At 37.1% G+C, this 18,987-nt stretch overlaps 1 protein-coding gene across 2 annotated transcripts in view; it reads left to right on the top strand.

Annotated features, from left to right (window-relative positions):
* Positions 1-14,124, top strand: part of MRC1 (mannose receptor C-type 1) — an 88,015-nt gene extending 73,891 nt beyond the window's left edge. Inside the window, exons 24-31 of one of the 2 annotated variants that reach the window (XM_080917904.1) lie at positions 2,782-2,833; positions 2,927-3,014; positions 6,102-6,267; positions 7,200-7,349; positions 9,179-9,292; positions 9,781-9,945; positions 11,205-11,246; positions 13,164-14,124. In XM_080917904.1, coding sequence (XP_080774030.1) covers positions 2,782-2,833; positions 2,927-3,014; positions 6,102-6,267; positions 7,200-7,349; positions 9,179-9,292; positions 9,781-9,945; positions 11,205-11,246; positions 13,164-13,411 — 1,025 coding nt within the window. In that variant the 3' untranslated portion in view covers positions 13,412-14,124. Of the gene's footprint in view, positions 1-2,781; positions 3,015-6,101; positions 6,268-7,199; positions 7,350-9,178; positions 9,293-9,780; positions 9,946-11,204; positions 11,247-13,163 lie in introns of both variants that reach the window. The other variant, XM_080917903.1, reaches the window with a different exon arrangement.
* The last annotated feature ends 4,863 nt before the right edge of the window (positions 14,125-18,987 follow it).

Here is an 18,987-nt window from a genome sequence, read left to right as displayed (position 1 = left end):
CTACACAATGTCTGCTAAGACCCTATTACTCAGTCATGGTCAGGGACAATTTTAGATAATGTGTAAACAAATGAAAGTAGATGCTTTCTAATAGAAATTTATAGGCACAAATTTGATTTTCATATAATAACAAGAAACTATTTTTATGCCCTACCCCCACCAGCAAGTAGCTTATATGTTACAAAACCAGAGAAATGATCAGATTTAGTTTTCTTCCTGTTTGCAGGTCTCTGCACAGTGGCATTAGCTAAGGGTCACAGGAATAGCTTTACTTTCTGTTTCTTAAATGGTTTACAATCCAGATAGAAAATAGTAATTAGAAGCCCATGCTGGGACATTAAAGAGAGGATAAAAGAGGGGCTCTAAGCCTCAGAATTAATTTGGATAAATCAGCACTAGTTTCTACATGAATATTACAGGTTTAGTTGGATAGATATAAAAGTAAAATCACAGAAGGTCTGGAGGGATTTCTTTTAGAAAATTATTTTTATGTGTGTGTTGCTTGTAGTCCTATCTGTGTATCATGTGCACGCAACATTTTAGAAGATCAAAAGTCACCAGATACCCTGGAACTTGAATTACAGATGGTTATGAGCAGCTACATCAGTGCTGGAAACCAAGCACGGGGACTCTGTAAGAGCAACGCCTACTCTTAACTATTGAGCCATCTCTCTAGCCCCAGAAGATGTTCTTGATTATGACATTTGATCAAGAGAAAAAAAATTAAAGATTAATTATGGAAGGAAGACATATATTATTTAATTTGTAGCATTAAACTATGGCCTTTCTTTTATGGGGGCACTAGATCATAGATTTGCAAGAATATGTTCATATATGCATATATATTTTCATTTAATTTAATATTTGTATATGAGTCATTCTCTTTATATGTTTCTGTACCATGTGCATGCCTGGTTCCCATAGAAGTCAGAAGAAGGCATCACATTGCCTTGAACTGATGTTGTGGATGTGGTTGCTGGGAATTGAACCCAGATTCACTTCAAGAGCTAACCCCAGAGGCTTGCACTCCCCCAGAAACAACTCACAGACTGTATGAAGTCCAAGAAATAAAGAAAACAAAAACTATACATATATTCACAAAACAAGAAGACTTTGACTATTTCCATGTTGCGTTTTGTTTTGCATGTACTTTACGCTTATTGCAACTAGTACGTTTTCAATGCATACTGTCAAGCCCTTGAAAAAAATCAAGTACTGACTAAAAAACATATTCACATGGTTTTATGTAAAATTTATTTTAATGTCTGAAAAAACAGTACTGACAAAAATGTATAATTTTAAGCAAAAAATGTTTAAAATCTTTAAAAAAAATAATAAGCTGTTAGTCTTTTGTGTAGATGGAAATATCTCAAGAAACACTTCTTGTTATGATTAATAATTTGAGTCTTATTTGTAACAGATAAGAGACCAATGTATTTTCCATGTATTTTCATGTTAAAAAAAAATAAATCTTGTTTTGAAGACAAAAAAAAAAAAAAAAAGAGTAACAAATGTTCTGAACTTCTGAGCTTTCCCTCTAGACTCCTATAGATAGTATAGATGTAAATACAAATAGTATATATAATGTACATATACATATATAATATGTTTATGCATGCATGTGTACTCATATACATACACATGCATGATCTTGTATATATGTCAAACAGTTTGGAAATTGTTTAATCAGACATACTAATTAAAAGTAAAGCTTTGTGGGCTGGAGAGATCGCTCAGTCAGTCGAGTACCTTGCAAATGTAAGAAGTTCTATCAACATTAAAAGACAAGTGAGGTGACACACATTTGCGATCCCAGTGGTGGGGAAGAAGAGAGAGATAGATCTTTGAGGCTTACTGTACAGCCCGCTCACACTCTGAGGAATTCCAGCTCAGTCAGAGGCCTTTTTTCAAAGTCACAATATTGGCTCCTAGGGAAAGGAAGTTAACATGCGCATGCATACACATGTGTGCTGACACATGTGGTATTATACACACATCAATGCACACAAAGGTGTACACACAGAGAGAAATACTAATTTTATGTTGTAAAATATGTGGTGAATAATTTTTAATACCAACAATGTATTGAGTGCTTTTTTTCTGGAGTATTCACATTTTTTTTTTTAAAAAATTAAACAACTTTATTTTTTAAAACAGAGGAAAATGTACAGATTTTAAAGCATTTTTGCATAAAACTATATGAATATACTTTTTATCAGTACTTGATTTTTTTTTTAAGGTTTGACACTATGCATTGAAAACTTACTAGTTACAATGAGCATAAAGTACATATAAACCAAAATGTTATATGGGACTAGTCGAAGTTTTCTTGGTGGGTAAAGATTAATCATAATAATTTTTAAACAACAAGGACTTCCACGGGCTGCATTCTTAGCTCTTGAATTATTAATGATTTAAGGTCTAGGTGTACCACACTCTGAGAGGGTGCTATGCAGTTACTTTTTTTTTTCTAAGAAGGACCGAGGTGTCCACATCTTGACCTTCCTTTTTGTTGAGCTTCATATGGCCTGTGAGTTGTTTCTCCAGTATTCAGAGCTTTCTGGGGCTAGTATCCAATTATCAGTGACTTCATATCATGTCTGTTCTTTTGAAACTGGGTTACCTCACTCAGAATGATATTGTCTAGTTCCATAAGCCCTGCCAGTTTGGACTTATGATTTTGTGTTTATGTCTATAGTCAATGAGCAGGAGAGTTGGATACAGAAGGTATTCAATTATTGCTTATTGGTAATGTTAATGAAAACAATATCTCTATTCTAGACTCTTCCTTGCCTATTTCTCCAACCACGGCTCCAAAAGACGGCTTTGTTAAGTATGGTAAAAGCAGCTATTCCCTTATGAAATTGAAGTTTCCATGGCATGAAGCAGAACAATACTGCAAGGACCGTTCTTCTCTTCTTGCTAGCATTCTAGACCCCTACAGCAATGCATTTGCTTGGATGACAATGCACCCATTTAATATGCCCATATGGATTGCTCTGAACAGCAACTTGGTAAGATGCTAGAACAATCACAGCTTAATATGTTTGGTAAATTACAGTCCAAAGCGTTTCTCTTTCTGTTTCTTCAGTTAAACACTTAGATGAGGCTCCGTTGTCAATGGTTTAGTGACCCAGTTATATGTGTCAGAAACCAAACTTAGAACTCTGCTATTTACAATAATTGGCTTTGAATAGTTATATCCAAATTACATTATACATCTAAATAGCCCCATGCAGTTGTTTATTCCTCTGCAGTGCCATAGTTACACAGCTGCAGCATGAGACTAGAAAGCAGGTCAGGAGCATAGGGAATGGGGGTGGGGTGGGGTACTTCATGCTTTGTTGCAAAACAGTTTAGAATTGTTATGGGTCCCAGACTTATAGAGTTTCCATCTGTATATGAGAAGTGTTTCGCTGAAGTCCCATCCTTTTTATTCCAAAACAGAGAGAGAAGGGTTGGTGGAGGACTGGGGCAGAGTGAGGGATGATGCTCCAAACTAAGAGAGGCAGTAAGGTAATAATGAGTGTCACACACCAACTGTCATTCCTCCACCCACCCGGTAGCTAGCAAACCAGCAAGCAGCATTGCAGAGGTCCTGGGGCAGAAGAGTGAGTGGCTCAAGAGGGCTTGTTAGGGAAATTCAACCATTTTCTTTTTCAGTACTTGAATTAAATCAGGACCTCACATATACTAGGCAAGGGTTTCACTACTGCGTTCTGCATTTTAAGATATAGTCCAGGGTGGTAAGAGCTGAGGAAGGGTGCCAGAAGGCATGAGAAGGAAAAAAAGACATAATATTGGACAGCAGACAGAGATCAGGTTTTGCGGAGCTTTAGGTTGCGATGCAGAGATGCAAGCTAATCATATACTAGGTACTTCCTGAATAGGGTGAAGAATATTTAAAAGAATTAGCTCCATGTGGTTTTGCTGATTATGCTTAGATAAGAGATTTTCATATATCTGTTGACTATTTTTTAGATAATTAATATGTATGATAAGTAATTCATTTCTTCTCATAAACGTGTTTCAAATTGGCCATCAAATGTATTTTGAAAGATGAGATACTTTCTGAATGCTGAAATTTATGATTAGAATCATTATGCCATTTTCATGACACCTCTAGAGTCAAGGATATGCAAGTATTATTTGAGTAAATGGGAGAATGTTGCACAATTCCACCTTGAGAGAAGATGTGCTTTTAATTTTTCCTGTTGGTTGTTTAGTAATTGTCTTGGTAAATTAAATGATGGAATTAAGATGAGGAATGTCTTTCAGCCTTAAAAAATTATTTCTCCTTAGCTAATGTTTTATAATGCTGTACTTAGGCATTACTTATAGAGCCACTTTTAGATCGTGTACTACTATTGACAAGAGGTATTTTTTTTACATTGCTAATTACCTTGGATGTGATCTTGGATTTGTTTTTCTAAATTTAGTAAGAAAATATGTCAAACATTCAAACGGAATAAAACAACCAGCTTTTTAAAATTAATGTGATTCACACAGTTGAAAGCCACTGATGTTGTGTCAAGACCCCCAGCTTCTCTAGAGTCTTACAACGACAAATGGTTTCGCTGTCACTGACCATTGGTGTCTTGGCAGCAGAACATCATGAAAACAAATGAGGGTTTCTTTCAGGATTTGATGATATTGATTTTGCTTTAATTTCAGTAAGATAAATGTTATATTCTTATGAGGATCCAACTTGTCTTTGATCATGAGAACCTGAAAGCAAAGGCAACTTTATTGAATAAGATACATATTCTTTAGTCACAATCTTCTTTTCTTACTAATTGTGTTTTCTTTTTTTTAAATTAAACAACTTTATTAAAAACAGAGATAAATGTACAGATTTTAAAAGCATTTTTACATAAAAATATATGAATATATTTTTGTCAGTACTTGATTCTTTTTAAAAATGTTTGATAGTATGCATTGAAAACTTACTAGTTACAGTACATATAAAACAAAATGTAACATGGAAATAGTTAAAGTTTTCTTGGTGTGTAAAGACTAAACATAATGATTTTTAAATACCAAGGATTGCCACAAGGCTGCATTCTTAGCTCTTGAGTTATTAATGATTTAAGGTCTAGTTGTACCATACTCTGAGAGGGTGCTACGCACTTACTTTTTTTCTAAGAAGAACCGAGCTTTCACATTTTGGCCTTCCTTCTTTTTTGAGCTTCATATGGTTTGAGAGTTTTTTCTTGGGTATTCAGCACTTTCTGGGGCTAGTATCCAATTATCAGTGACTGCATACCCTGTCTGTTCCCTTGAAACTGGGTTACCTCACTCAGGATGATATTCTCTAGTTCCATCATTTGCCTAAAATTTTCGTAAAGTCATGTCTTTTTCAAACCGTCAGCTGTAACTCCTTTCCTCACTTTTTTTCTTTATATATAGAGTTTGTCTTATGTTTTCCCATTTCCCCAACCCCTTCCATCCAAGGGATCATTTTTGTCTCTTCATCTCTGTCTGCACCCAATGTTCTGTTCTCATTCTCCCTCCCCCCTCTCATCCTCCCCCTCTCTTCTTCTCTCTCTACCCTTCCCCTTCTGTCTCTTCCTCCCCCTTTCTCCCTCCCTCTCCCCTCCCCCTCCCTCTTCCTCTCTCTCCCTGTCTCTCTCACTCTCACACACATACATATACACACATATTTCTCAAAACTCTCTCTCCCCCTTTCTCTATTGTTCTTTAAAACAAATAAGAAAAGAAAGAGAAAGTGAAAATTTCACAACAACAAAAACCATTAAAAAAGCCAAAATACATTCCAGGTTGTAGACCTAAAGATGCTCATAAAATAGTCACTTTTAAGAAAGGGTGTTTGTACTGAAGTTGAGTTGATAGCATGACATACATATATATGTATGTGTGTGTGTGTGTGTATATATATATATATATATATATATATATATATATATACATATATACATATATGTATATATATATATATATGTATATATATATATATTAACAATGTTTAAGGTTCTGTGTCAAATTACGGCCTTAAGTACCATGCTTCTTTCTTGCTTGTTTCTTTCACACTTTCTGTGAGAAGGAAGACTGATGCATCATGATTGTCTTTATTTGTGTAGACCAATAATGAGTATACTTGGACGGATAAATGGAGGGTGCGGTACACCAACTGGGCTGCTGACGAGCCCAAGCTTAAGTCAGCATGTGTTTACATGGATGTCGATGGCTACTGGAAGACATCATACTGCAATGAAAGTCTTTATTTTCTCTGCAAAAAATCAGACGGTAATTGGATATACAAAAGGGCTCTGGGGAATCTCAGGTTGTCTGAAATAAACTATTAGCCATCATTGTTGACTTTATTAACCAGTAGTGTATCCTAGGTAGCTGAGAGTGAAATAATAGAACATCTTCTCAACCTACTAAAAAGATAGACCTGGCTGTCAATCAATATGCACAGGTCAAAATGACAGAGATAAAAATTTTCTCATTTCTAGGATTTACTTACTTGTGATAGATTTCTGGATGTTTGCTATTAAAATTGTCCTCTGAATCTACAGTGACAGATTCTCCAAGAAGGTGGCCTTCCCTGTGGTATCAACAGTGCATCTGCTTCAGCAATTAGACCAGGGTGCATACAGATTGAGTACAATCAGCAAAGCAATGGACACAGTCCTAGAAATCAATCCAGGGCAGTTTGTCTCAACTGTCCTTAGCCAACAGGGCATTACACAACTAAGAATCTCAGAAAAGAAATGGCTTGCCAAGGAAAACCACTTCATTAATGGTTTTGACATAATTTGTTAAAGTTGTACCATTTTATGTGTTTGTTTGTTTATTTGAGACAGGGTCTTGCTATGTAAACCAAGCTGGGTCACATCTCCACCCACCTCTGTCTCCAGAGTGCTGGGTTTAAAGGCATGTGCCACCACTCCCAACTTAAATCTCAACCATCACTGCAGAAATCTAAACATCACTAATTTTAAATTATGAGAAATAGGTTTCATGGCCACTGTTTCCTATTGAAAGGTATTAGAAACAATAAAGTAAATGAAAAATCAAGAAAAATGGTGGCTCTAAACAATCAGTAAATTATGCGTAATGGTAGAGTATTTAATTTTCCTTAGCTATAAAAATATTATTCCATATATTACAGCAACCCCAGAGTTTGTTTATGATTTATTTTGATTATGCTTCAATGGCCTGTTTACTTACAGAAATCCCTGCTACTGAACCTCCACAACTGCCTGGCAAGTGTCCGGAATCAGAACAGACCGCCTGGATCCCATTCCATGGCCATTGCTACTACATTGAATCTTCCTTTACAAGGAGTTGGGGTCAAGCTTCACTGGAGTGCCTTCGAATGGGTAAGTGACACATTTCCTGAAAGAAAATCCCATGATAACCTATTTTTAGATCAATGGTATTGGATGCCATAAATTAAAGTATAAGGTATCTAAGTGCCTTTCTATTATTTTCTGTGCTCTGGATCAAATGTAGAGCACTCCTAGGTTAGTGCTTTGTAGCTCTGCCAGTGAGCTGCATTCACAACCACATGTGCATTTTTAAAATAATTGTTTATTGACAGAATGGTCAACATCATTTCCCACAAATGCAATTTATAATTTTTTAACCTCAAAATTTTGAAGAATTTAGGTTTAAAAACTCTCTTACTAAAATATAAAATCTTTCTATCTGAATACTCTGAATTCTTAGGGTTCTGATTCTAAGTTACTCAAAGCATTACTATTTTCCCATTACTAATAAATTTAGAATTTATGACTGATTAGGAACTGACTTGTTTATTATTAGTAGAAGTCTGCTTATTTTATTTGTAAGGAAAACCAAAACCAAACTCAATCTAAAAAATGGCAAAGATAGCTTTGCTGTAGCTGTTTTGAGACAGGGCTCACATATTCCTGTCTCAAATTGAGTGGCTTTGAATTTGAAATGTAGTTGAGGAAAATTTTGAACTCCTGATCTACCCCCTTTGCCTCCCACATGCTGGGATCACAAGTATACAACATCATATCCAGGTTAAAAAGAGTTTTCAACTTACAGTGGTTCAGACAATTTATGATCTCTGAACTGTACAATGAGCTTACTGAGTTCTAGTCTTACTTTCAGCTAAGGAACCTTTACTTCCTCTTTAGTTTTCTGTTAGTGGTCGGCATGAGGATTACAATGAACTTCACAATTGGAGAAGAGCTCCAAGTTTATTTTGACACCCCCTGGGTCTACTGGTTTTCATTGTGATTGTTAAGATTTCATTTGACTTTCAAGAGAAAGGCTGTATCACAATCACATTATCCCCCTCTTCTCCCCCACCCTCATCTTCTTCCCCTCCCTCCTCTCCTCCTTCCTCTCTATCTCTCCTTCCTGTCCTCCTTGAATCTTTGCAAGCCCATGGCTAAGAAAGTATTCCCATTCTTTTGCAGAGTACTTGCAATATGCCTTTGACTTAAATTTTTAAAAATTTTTACATATTGCTTAAGTGTTTTGTTTTTAAATTTTATAGTGAATATGCACAAAGTTTATTTTCAGTTTTAGGTATTGTATTATCTACCAGATGAAAGGAACAACACTCATTGTTCAAAACATGTCAGAAGTATTTTAAGATGACTAATAGCTGTGAATTATATTTAATGATGGATTAAGTAAGCATGCAATTACCAGTCACTGAGGGGATAACTCAGAAATCAGTTTATAGGATGGATACCCACATAGTGAAGTATTACCTCTCCAGGTTCAGAATGCCTGGCTCATAACAGGATTCTGTGCTCAGCTAGTGCTGAGACACCAGGCGATGCATTACTTATGAGTGTACTTTATTGTTCTTTTCCCTTTATAAAATGAGTTAATACAAGAATCTATTTTACGGTCTTAGAAAGATTAAAAGAATGCTTGTAAGGTCCCAGGAAAACTGTCATGATTTTTTAAAATAAATTAGTTATTACTAAGCTGTCAGATTTTACTACGAAGGGAACACTGGGGATTGACAGGCAGTTGTCCATTGTATGTTGTCTGACAGTTGTTGAGTTTTCCCTTTAGTCTTTGAATAATTCCCTGCATGGCCCTGGGATAACACTCCTGTACTGAGCCGTTAGTAGAACTCAGGTTGGCATTTATTGTTCTTAATGTCAGGATTGTATACGGGATTTTCTCAGCTACTCTCCTTATCATCCTACATTTGCAGGTGCCTCCCTGGTTTCTATCGAGTCTGCTGCTGAATCCAGTTTCCTGTCATATCGTACTGAACCTCTTAAAAGTAAAACCAATTTTTGGATAGGCATGTTTCGAAATGTTGAAGGTAACTCTTACAAAACCACCACTTAATAGCTAATATTTTTTAAATGTTGCATAAAAACAGTGTTTTAGTTCCAGCAAGCCTTGCCTTAAATAGTGATTAATCTGTGGTGAGACTGAAAAGTTAAAATCATATCTTATTTGCAATAACCAAAAGGTTAAATATTGTCCAGCCTTGAAAGTTGTCAATTAAAAAGCTCTTTTGTAGCTGTTAGTTAACAATACTTAGAGAAAATAATAAAAGTGAAGTATAATAAAATGATGGAGAAAGATGAATGTAAAATTTTCCCATTAACTACAAAGAAATTTTTAACTAAAGCAACCTAACAAATATATCCTTGTTTTTCTTCTCTGTAAAAATTTCCTATTAGTGTCTTGCCGAATAGAAGTGGCAGAAAGCATTGGTTCTACCATAACATGATAATAATGGGCTTAAGCATTAAAAAGGATTATTTTTAACTTGTACTTTTGCTGCTTTTATTCGATGACCAGGAAAGTGGCTTTGGTTGAACGACAATCCCGTTTCCTTTGTCAACTGGAAAACAGGGGATCCCTCTGGTGAACGAAATGATTGTGTAGTTCTATCTTCATCTTCTGGCTTTTGGAATAATATCCACTGTTCTTCGTACAAAGGATTTATTTGTAAAATGCCCAAAAGTAAGCTAAACATTTTTTACTATGGTTTTATGTTCCCAGGACACCATATCTATCCAACTGTAACATGATGACAAAGGACTAGGGTAGTTGTTTACCTTTCTCCATTGTCGGTGGGAATAATCCAGCCATGAGGATCAGTCTCTACCTGTAGCTTTGAGTGAAAGGGGTGGCTCTAACACACGGTTTATTGGTACATTTGTAATGTTTTCCTAAGTTGCAAGCAGTGTGGACAGCCTATCTCTATGGTTCTATTGCACTCAGAAAAGGGGGAAAGCAGTCACTAGTCCACATAATTCGAAGCCAGAGAATTCAATCATATAAAACCAGCCCAATCTCCATCTGAGATTGAGTCATAGAGTATGCAAAGAAAAACAACTGGTAAACCTCCATGTGCCACTGACTGTACATGAGTGATATTTTTATGTCATTCTACCCAATGTATTATGTTTCCCGCGAGAAAATTATAAATTGGAATCTTAAATAAATGAATGAAGAAGCCTGGGGTAGTGTAGTGACAAAGCCCTTGCAACTTTGATTCCTATGACTGTAATCAGTCAGCCAAGCAAATAAGCAAACAGCAAACATAGTTCATTTTTCTCAACAGGTCTTATTGTTTTGCAGCTGTGTAGATTTTTAGTTTATAGCTCTGTTTTAAGATTTGATATAGAGCTGCAGTTACAGTCTCTGGATCAATGCTGGTGTCTTACTTTACTTTTCAGTTAAATGTCTTGTAACAGATTAGACTTGTTCCAATTTCAAAACCCTACATCTAGATTATCTTAGCTACACACAGATTCTGTAGCTAATGCTAATGATTAATGCTCAAATAACACTTGAAAAGTTTATATTTTCAGTTTTTTTGGCATACTCAAACTTATCATATAGGTTAAGAATACTTCAGTTGTGTAAAAAACACATAAAGATGGATGGATGAATAACAGGTAGATGGGTAGGTATGTAGGGAGTTGATAGCTGAAGGTACATGTATATTGTTTATTTATATGCTTAAGCCTATATATTCATGGTTATTAATCACACCATCCATGAATTCACATCATCACATGATATGGCATGACATCAGATCAGATCAGATCATATCACATCACATCACATCACATGAGAACCTATCAGATTATATCATATCAGATCAGATTACAGATAACAATAGAAGATGTCATACATCTCTGACCTGAATATAATTTATCTACATGTAATTATTATAGATTTTAATAACATTTATTTTTTTATCTTTCAAACAGTTATCGATCCTGTAACTACACACTCAGCTATTACAACCAAAGGTAAGATCCTTATGAAACTTCAGGGTCACCATTAGTCATGAATCTGCTTTTTTAAAAAAAGCCATGGTACCCTCCTTCTTCACTTTCAGTAGAAAGGCTCATGCTAACCTTTTTAATTAGCTTTTTAAAAAAAATTATCAAACTGTCTTCCATGATGTTTAAAAAACAAATTTGTATTTCTATCTTAAAAAGCTCTTGAAGATGTTGAATTTCAACAAGTTGCCTCATGAAATCCTACGGAAGACATTTCCTTTGAGGTCTTTCTGGGTCTCTCTTTTCATTTTCCTGTTTTAAAAAAGTTTGTTTTAATCTTTACAGATAGCATGACTTAGGTAACTTAACGTATGGTACCTATTTTGGTGGTTGCTACAGGAACTTAAAACCAGATCAATGGTTTGCTTATTGATCTCATGAATGCAATTTATTTATTAATTATATTCAGAAGTTCAGATTCCCATTATATATCTCCCCTACTTTTAAAATTGTCACACCATCTACTACTGCCATCACATTATTGTTGTCCTGAAAGTCTGTTTATAAGCAGCCTTCTATCATTATTTTATTTTTAAAAGATTTCGTTTTTTGTAATATGTTTATGTGGGTCTCTCTCTGTCTCTGTCTCTCTCTCTCTCTCTCTCGCTCTATGTATGTGTGTGTCTGAGAAACAGATTGAGAGGCAGAGACAGAGAGAGACAGAGACAGAAAGAGAGAAAGGCTGCCTCATGTGTATTGGTGCCTGAAGGAACCAGAGAAAAAATTAGATCCCTTGAAGCTAGAGTTACAGACAGTGGTGAGCTGCTGGATGTAGGTGCTGGGACCAAACTCTGGTTTTCTGGAAGAGCAGTAAATGTTCCTAACCACTCAGATTTCCCTCCAGCCAACCTTTAATTATTTAATTATTTTGATACAAGAGATATGTATGCATTCCAATTGATGCACTACCTCAGTGTTACATAGAGAGAAAAATACTCTATCAAGCAAAAACTCATCTGAATATTTTTTCCTTACCGCTTTATTTTTTTTTAAAGAGGAATACATTTACAGATTTTTAAAGGCATTTGGCATAACATTATATGAATATTTTTGTCAGTACTTAATTCTTTTAGAGGTTTGATAGCATGCATAGAAATCCCACTAGTTACCATAAGCATGAAGTACATGTAGGACAGAACATAACATGGAAACAGATTCCTTGTTGGGTATAGATTAAGCATAATGATCTGTGAATAGCAAAAATTGCCACAAGGCTATTATCTTAGCTCTTGGATTATTATTGATTTGAGGTCCAAGTGTACCACACTCTGAGAGGGTGCTATACATTTATTTTATTCCCTAAGAAGGAATGAGGCTTTCCTTTTTATTTTATTTTATTTATTTATTTATTTATTTATTTATTTATTTATTTATTTGTTTGTTTGTTTTCTTGAGCTTCATATAGTCTGTGAGTTGTTTCTGGGGTGTTCAGAGCTTTCTGGGGTTAGTATCCAATTATCAGTGACTGCATATTATGTCTGTTCTTTTGTGATTGGGTTACCTCACTCAGGATGATATTCTCTAGATGCATCTATTTTCTTAGGAATTTCACAAAGTCATTGTTTCTGATAGCTGAGTAGTACTCCATTGTGTAAATATACCACATTTTTTGTATTCATTCATCTACTGAAGGACATTTGGGTTCTTTCCAGCTTCTGGCTATTACAAATTCATCTGAATATGTTAAAGTGTCCTCTGTGTCACATTGACTCCTGCCTTCACATCTTGTGACAAATACCATTTTAAAGAATATCCATGTGTTGAAGCGTCCCAGCAAGAGCAGCGTGCTGCATTCTGAAGCATCTGCCCACCCCCTTCCCCTCCCCCTCCCATGCTCTACTTGTTTGCTAATGGTTTCTTTTTTTTTTTTTTTTTTTTCTGTAGCTGACCAAAGGAAGATGGATCCTCAACCCAAGGGCTCTTCCAAAGCAGCAGGAGTGGTCATTGTGGTCCTCCTGATTGTGCTAGGGGCCGGTGTTGCAGCCTATTTCTTTTATAAGAAAAGGCGTGTGCTGCACATACCTCAGGAGGCCACCTTTGAAAACACTCTCTATTTCAACACTAATCCAGGAACAAGTGACACGAAAGATCTCATGGGCAACATCGAACAGAATGAACACGCAGTCATTTAGCATCCTAATGCGACTGTCTTCTATTCCAAGTTCGTGAAGTCTTACCTAAAGTTTTCAGTTTGTTAACTCCATATGATTGTTTCTTTTTTTAAAAAAAAATCAGCACTCGGTTGCATTGGTCTGTCTTTTTTCTTTGCCTAATGGAACAATAATTGCTCATTTTCTATCCTGGCAAGATTAGAGAAACAAAAAACAAAACAGGGATAAGGTTGTTGATTGTTGATTACCGCTTTTGAAGATACCCTTGGTGAATACACAGTACTACAGTTTTAACACCGCTACGCTGATGGTAGGTCACTGTGCAGATTTGAAGAGCTCTAGAAATAACCACATAAGCCACTCAGGGTATTTTCAGGGCCTCCCAGAGATAAGTTATGTACCCTCTTGTAATTCAACTGTTAGAAGACCATGTTAAAATAAACAAGTGCACATAACCTCAGATGGAATAAGAATGTACTCAGTTTCTTTTTCAGCAGTCCTGATTCATGTCAATTCTTGAGAACTATATTTATCCACATGTAAAATAATAAAGCTCCTGAAAATCTTGTTTGTCCCAGGCAAGGTTTCATGGGCTGAATATTGCAAATATGTTCTGTGTTCTGTTGTATGTATATTAGGAAGGCGACTATGTGAAGAAAAACCCTGTAAATTTGCACAACTGTGTGTACTTAGATAATAAATAATATTATTTATTATCTAATTAATGTGATGAATTAATGTGAAATAAACATTAAAGATGACATCTATCTTAATTTTTATGATTTTGTTAAGTATAAATTTGCTTGAACATTTATATTTAAGTATTAAGTAGATGAATGACTAGTAGGGAAATGCCGACTCAAGTTTATCTCTGGCTGAATACTGTCGAAGATGTTTTTTTTTCTTTTTTATAAGAGCTACACAATCTTTTAAGATCAAACAATCTGACATACCATTATTGGGAATGAGAAACACAAGGTGGTCACCTTCCCCTTTAGTAATGACTTCTTATTTACAAAATGGCTGAAGATAACATTTTATGTAAATTGTGAGATATTTTGTAGGTTCCAAATTTCCCAGAAAGTTGTCCCTCAGCCACTACTTATGTTCTTTGCTTCTTTGTATTAGAGACATAGTTTTACTATGAGCCTGGGATGTTTTCAATTGTTTTTTTTTTTTTTTTATTTTAAAGGTTTATTTTGACTTATGTATATATTGCTCTCTCTCTCTCTCTCTCTCTCTCTCTCTCTCTCTGTGTGTGTGTGTGTGTGTGTGTATGTGTGTGTGTGAGAGAGAGACTTTTTGAGGTAGAGCCTTGCTATGTATGTAGTCTGGGCTGGCTTCAAACTTACCATTTAACCTAGGATGGACTCAGACATGCTGGAATCCTGTAACTTCAACTTCTCCAGTTCTGGAAGTAGAGCTCTGTACCACTGCGCCCTGCTAGAATTTTGTAGGTTTGTGTGCATATGGATTTGTGGGTTTTATTTGAGGACAGAGTAATTATGTTTTCAAGATAGTCCATAATATAACGAAAGGGTAAGAAGTGAGTTATTGAGTAGTCGTGTGATGGAGTTGCCAGTGTCACAGCTTGCACACGTGATGGGGAGAAGGGAACAGGAATTGAGATGTGGGGGGTTGTGTGAGATGCTCTGAGTACAAACAACTCCTTTCTACACATCAGATAATAAAAAGCAAATGCTTTCCATTTTCTACTCGATTTGAGCATGTTCTAACAGGAAGGATGGCTGCTGTAAAAGCAGTGGTGGGGAAATCATGGGGAGGACATTCATTTGTCTTTGTGTATATGCATCCCCGTCCTACCCACCCTCCTCCCATATAGGAAAGAGTGGCGGTATGGAACAGGGGTGGGTACACAAGTAAAGGTAATTTATCCTTTCTTATGTAAGTCATTTCAATGTAATTTTGGTTACATTTGCATAGAAAATACCTTATGTTACAAACAGTATTCACCCCTAGACTCATAAATTCTATCATTTTAATGAGCAGCCTGTGCTTGATACAGCTGCTGAGTAGTGTATTTCACACTTTCACACCCTCTCCTAAACATACAGCCAGATAGAGGAGTCCTGCATTTGCAGGTCCCAATCTGCAACTGCACTAGTTTATCAGAGGTGCATTTGAGAGGGACATTGCACAGACAAGACCAGACTCTGTGTGCATGTCTTACTCATTCACTTATGTCTTGGGCTGTTATAATCGGTTTGGTGTATGTACACATTTTAAATGGAACTTTCTCCCATCTCAAAGCTCTTGATATCCTCACTGATCTTATACTGGCATCTGGCTTTCAACACTGTTCAGTAGCCAAATGATCCTTAAGCACTCATTTCTCCAAGTCAAATAAACACACAAAAATCTCATGAATAGTGTGCAACTTGAATTCTAAAAGCGAAGGTGATCTCGACTGAGTCTGGGTCACTCCCGTATCTCTCAGCATCCACTCAAGTTTCTGCCTATAGGCTGTCCGTCTGTCATCAGATGGATGTTTGGGGTTCGTCCTGTGTAGATTCACAAACATGAAAAGTAGTGCCTGTATTCAGGAAGGCGAGTTGCAGACCTGGCACCATCACTTTAAGACAATATGGTGGGAGGGTTGGTAAGTCATTCTACAGGTTTCTGTGGAGTGAACAGGAGGATCCGGTACCTTTTAGGGGCATAGCCAAGTTTTAATATTATATTTAGAGAGGCAGTCTCAAAGAAAGACAAAGTAGATGTGCAAGTAAAAACTATAGACTATAAAGAGATCATGAGAAATTACCAGACATGACATCACAATTTATATACTGTTGCAAGTTACTGTTAGAAGTTAATCTGATAAATTTCCGTGGTTTAATGTAAGAAAGTATCTAAGTCTATCAGCAGAAATTAAGTCTCTCCTAGTTCTGAAGGCTGGAAGGAAAAGACTTCTGCATGGAGCACAGCTTTGACCAGGCAAGTTCCAGTTCTCCCCGGGTTCCTCTTCCCTGGTGTCCTGTCATATGTACCTCACACGTGCCGTTTTGTCACAATTGCATCAAACAACATTTGTCTTGTTCTCATTTCTAATATCTCCTGTTACTTTACCCTGCCTTCTCTTTTTTCTTTCTTTCCTTTTATGAGATATGATTTTACTAGGCTGTTCTTGAATCAATAATCCTCCTGTCTCAGACTCCCAAGTGTTGGGATGACAAGCTCACCACCACTGCCAGCTCCTTCTAGCTTTTCTGCCCATATATCTCTTCTATGTTCACAGCCACATAATTTAGTCCAGTATCAATACAGTACAAGAGGAACATGAGAGGGGAAGAGTTGAAATGAAGGATCTAAAGCAATGATAATGCTAGGTGTTCTGTTGCATGTTTGCTATCCCAGAACTTGGGAGGCTAATTCAGGCTCCTCTGCTGTGAGATGAAATGTAACTGGGCTGCACAGTGAGAATCAGGACATTATGCTTACATAGATAGATGCAATCGGGGGAGGTGGTGGGGGAAACAAGCATTTTTTTTTGATAAAAATTAAAACTGTTATAGTTCAAACATCTCACAAAAATGTTTATTTTAAAAACACAGTCATGAGAGCCAGGCCTAGTGATGCATAAAGTCCAGGCTGAGGCAAAAAATTGTGAGCTTGACACTAGCCTTGTCTACAGAACAAGACCCCTTCCCCCAACCAAGACCCCACCCTCCAAACCAGAACAAACGGCAACAAAATCCCACAAGTATGTGAGAGCCCTGATAGGGCCTTGGAAGGGAGCCATGCAAGCCAGTGAGTCTGAAATGTAAGAGTCAGAAGCATGTCTCTGAATGTCAGGAATAGAGCCTGGGAGAAGCCACTTAAATGGACACATGAAGAGGGGCCTAGAAATGAGTGGGAAGTATCTTAGGAGAAAGAGGGCAGCAGAGGTGGAGTTTGAGAGAGCTTCTGGAATAACAGGGCATTGAGCAGGAAAGATGAAGAGGAATTCTGGGCTGTGTGTTAGACATGATCGGCTCCTGTTCTCCATCTGCATTTACAGTAAGCACCCGGAAGTGTCTGGTGCCAGGCTCTGCGGAAGTGACCTACCAAAGGGGCTGAATCACGAAGCTGCCTCCTTAACCTGGCTTAATTTAAAAGCCAGAAGTACTTCTCCTTTCTGTGTATTTAAATTCCCAGGCCACAATCTGGTGTAGCCACAGGGAACTCCGGTCAGAGGTCTCCACAGTTCAGGTCACAGAGCTCTTATGTGTATAAACACACAATAACCCCAACCCACCATATCACTGCCTTCTTAATAGCAAACTAGAGGGAGCATGTCCTTTCTTTGCAAACCTTTGCATTATTAAGAGAATAGAATGTCTGTTCTAGTAAGATCTTAGCTGAGATCTTAGGGAGAGACAGTTTAATTAAGCAAGAAGGTTCTGTTGTGACTGGATTGTAATCACCTGGCCCTTCCCCAGTCATCTTAGATCAGAATCTGAGATAGGGAATCCATAGCGTAAATGAAACCTTTAGGTAAGGGGTGGTATGGACACACACACACACACACACACACACACACACACACACACACACACACACACATGCTCATTCACGCACACATGTGCACGAACGAATAAGCCCATGTATACGCTCAGGTTCCCTCATGTGCATGTGTGTGTCTCAGCTGATGAAGCATTGCCTGGAAAGCATGAAGATCCAGCCTCGATTTCCCCATCTGCAGAATTCATGTAAAGAACCAGCATGGCGGTACACACATGCAGTCTCCAAACTCAAGGAAGGTGGAGGCAGGAAAGTTCCGAGGGTGCAGTTTAGCTTAGGCAGTTACCACGAGGCCAGTAAGAGACAAAGTTTCCAAGGACGTGACTGGCATCCCTATGATGATGTCTGAGGTTGGCCTATGGCCTCTGTGTGTATGTATGCACTGAAACAACAATAGAAGAAAAACCCCAGACCATTCTACTGGCTAATGAGTTCCCGAGGCTTGATTGACACCTTCCTAAAGTAGAATCCAAGATTACAAGTCAGTGGGATGGAGATACCAGGTTGCTGTTTTGTTGTTAGGTCAAGAATTCTTCCTTTGGAGATGTGATTGAATTCTTTAGGAGTCACTACACGCATTAAGATTTTTGTTGTTGTTGTTTTTATGCCTTCTACCACATGAAGACCAGGTCTTATTCTTCTCTGAAGCACAATGTAGGAAACTCTAGCAGATTAGTAACCTTGCTTGTGGACTTCTGGAAACAGAGAGAGCAAGTAGTTCTGTTCTCTTAAGTTACCCACTTCTATAACAACAGCACAACGGGGCCTCCGAGAGGAAAAAGGGATACTAACCAGTCTGAGCTGGTAGTGTGGATCATTCCTCACAGTTCCCGATCATTCTGAATTCCTGGGAAGTGAGGGTAGCAAGCTCTTTCACAGTTATGAGAAGAGCAGTAGGTCTTCCTTGTATAGTGGGACAGCTCCTAAAACCACCGATTTTCATTCAAGATGGGCTTTAATCAAAAGTTAACTGTCTGTTTTATGTTGCTAATTTTTTCATAGGAAATACATATTGTATCCAAAGATCACATAAAATGGCAACAAAATACTGTTTTTTTTTTTTGTTAAGCCTCAAG

This window comes from Micromys minutus, assembly GCF_963924665.1.
Source record: "Micromys minutus genome assembly, chromosome: 6".
Taxonomy (NCBI): Eukaryota; Metazoa; Chordata; class Mammalia; order Rodentia; family Muridae; genus Micromys; species Micromys minutus.
This window is presented reverse-complemented; position numbering and strand designations above follow the sequence as displayed.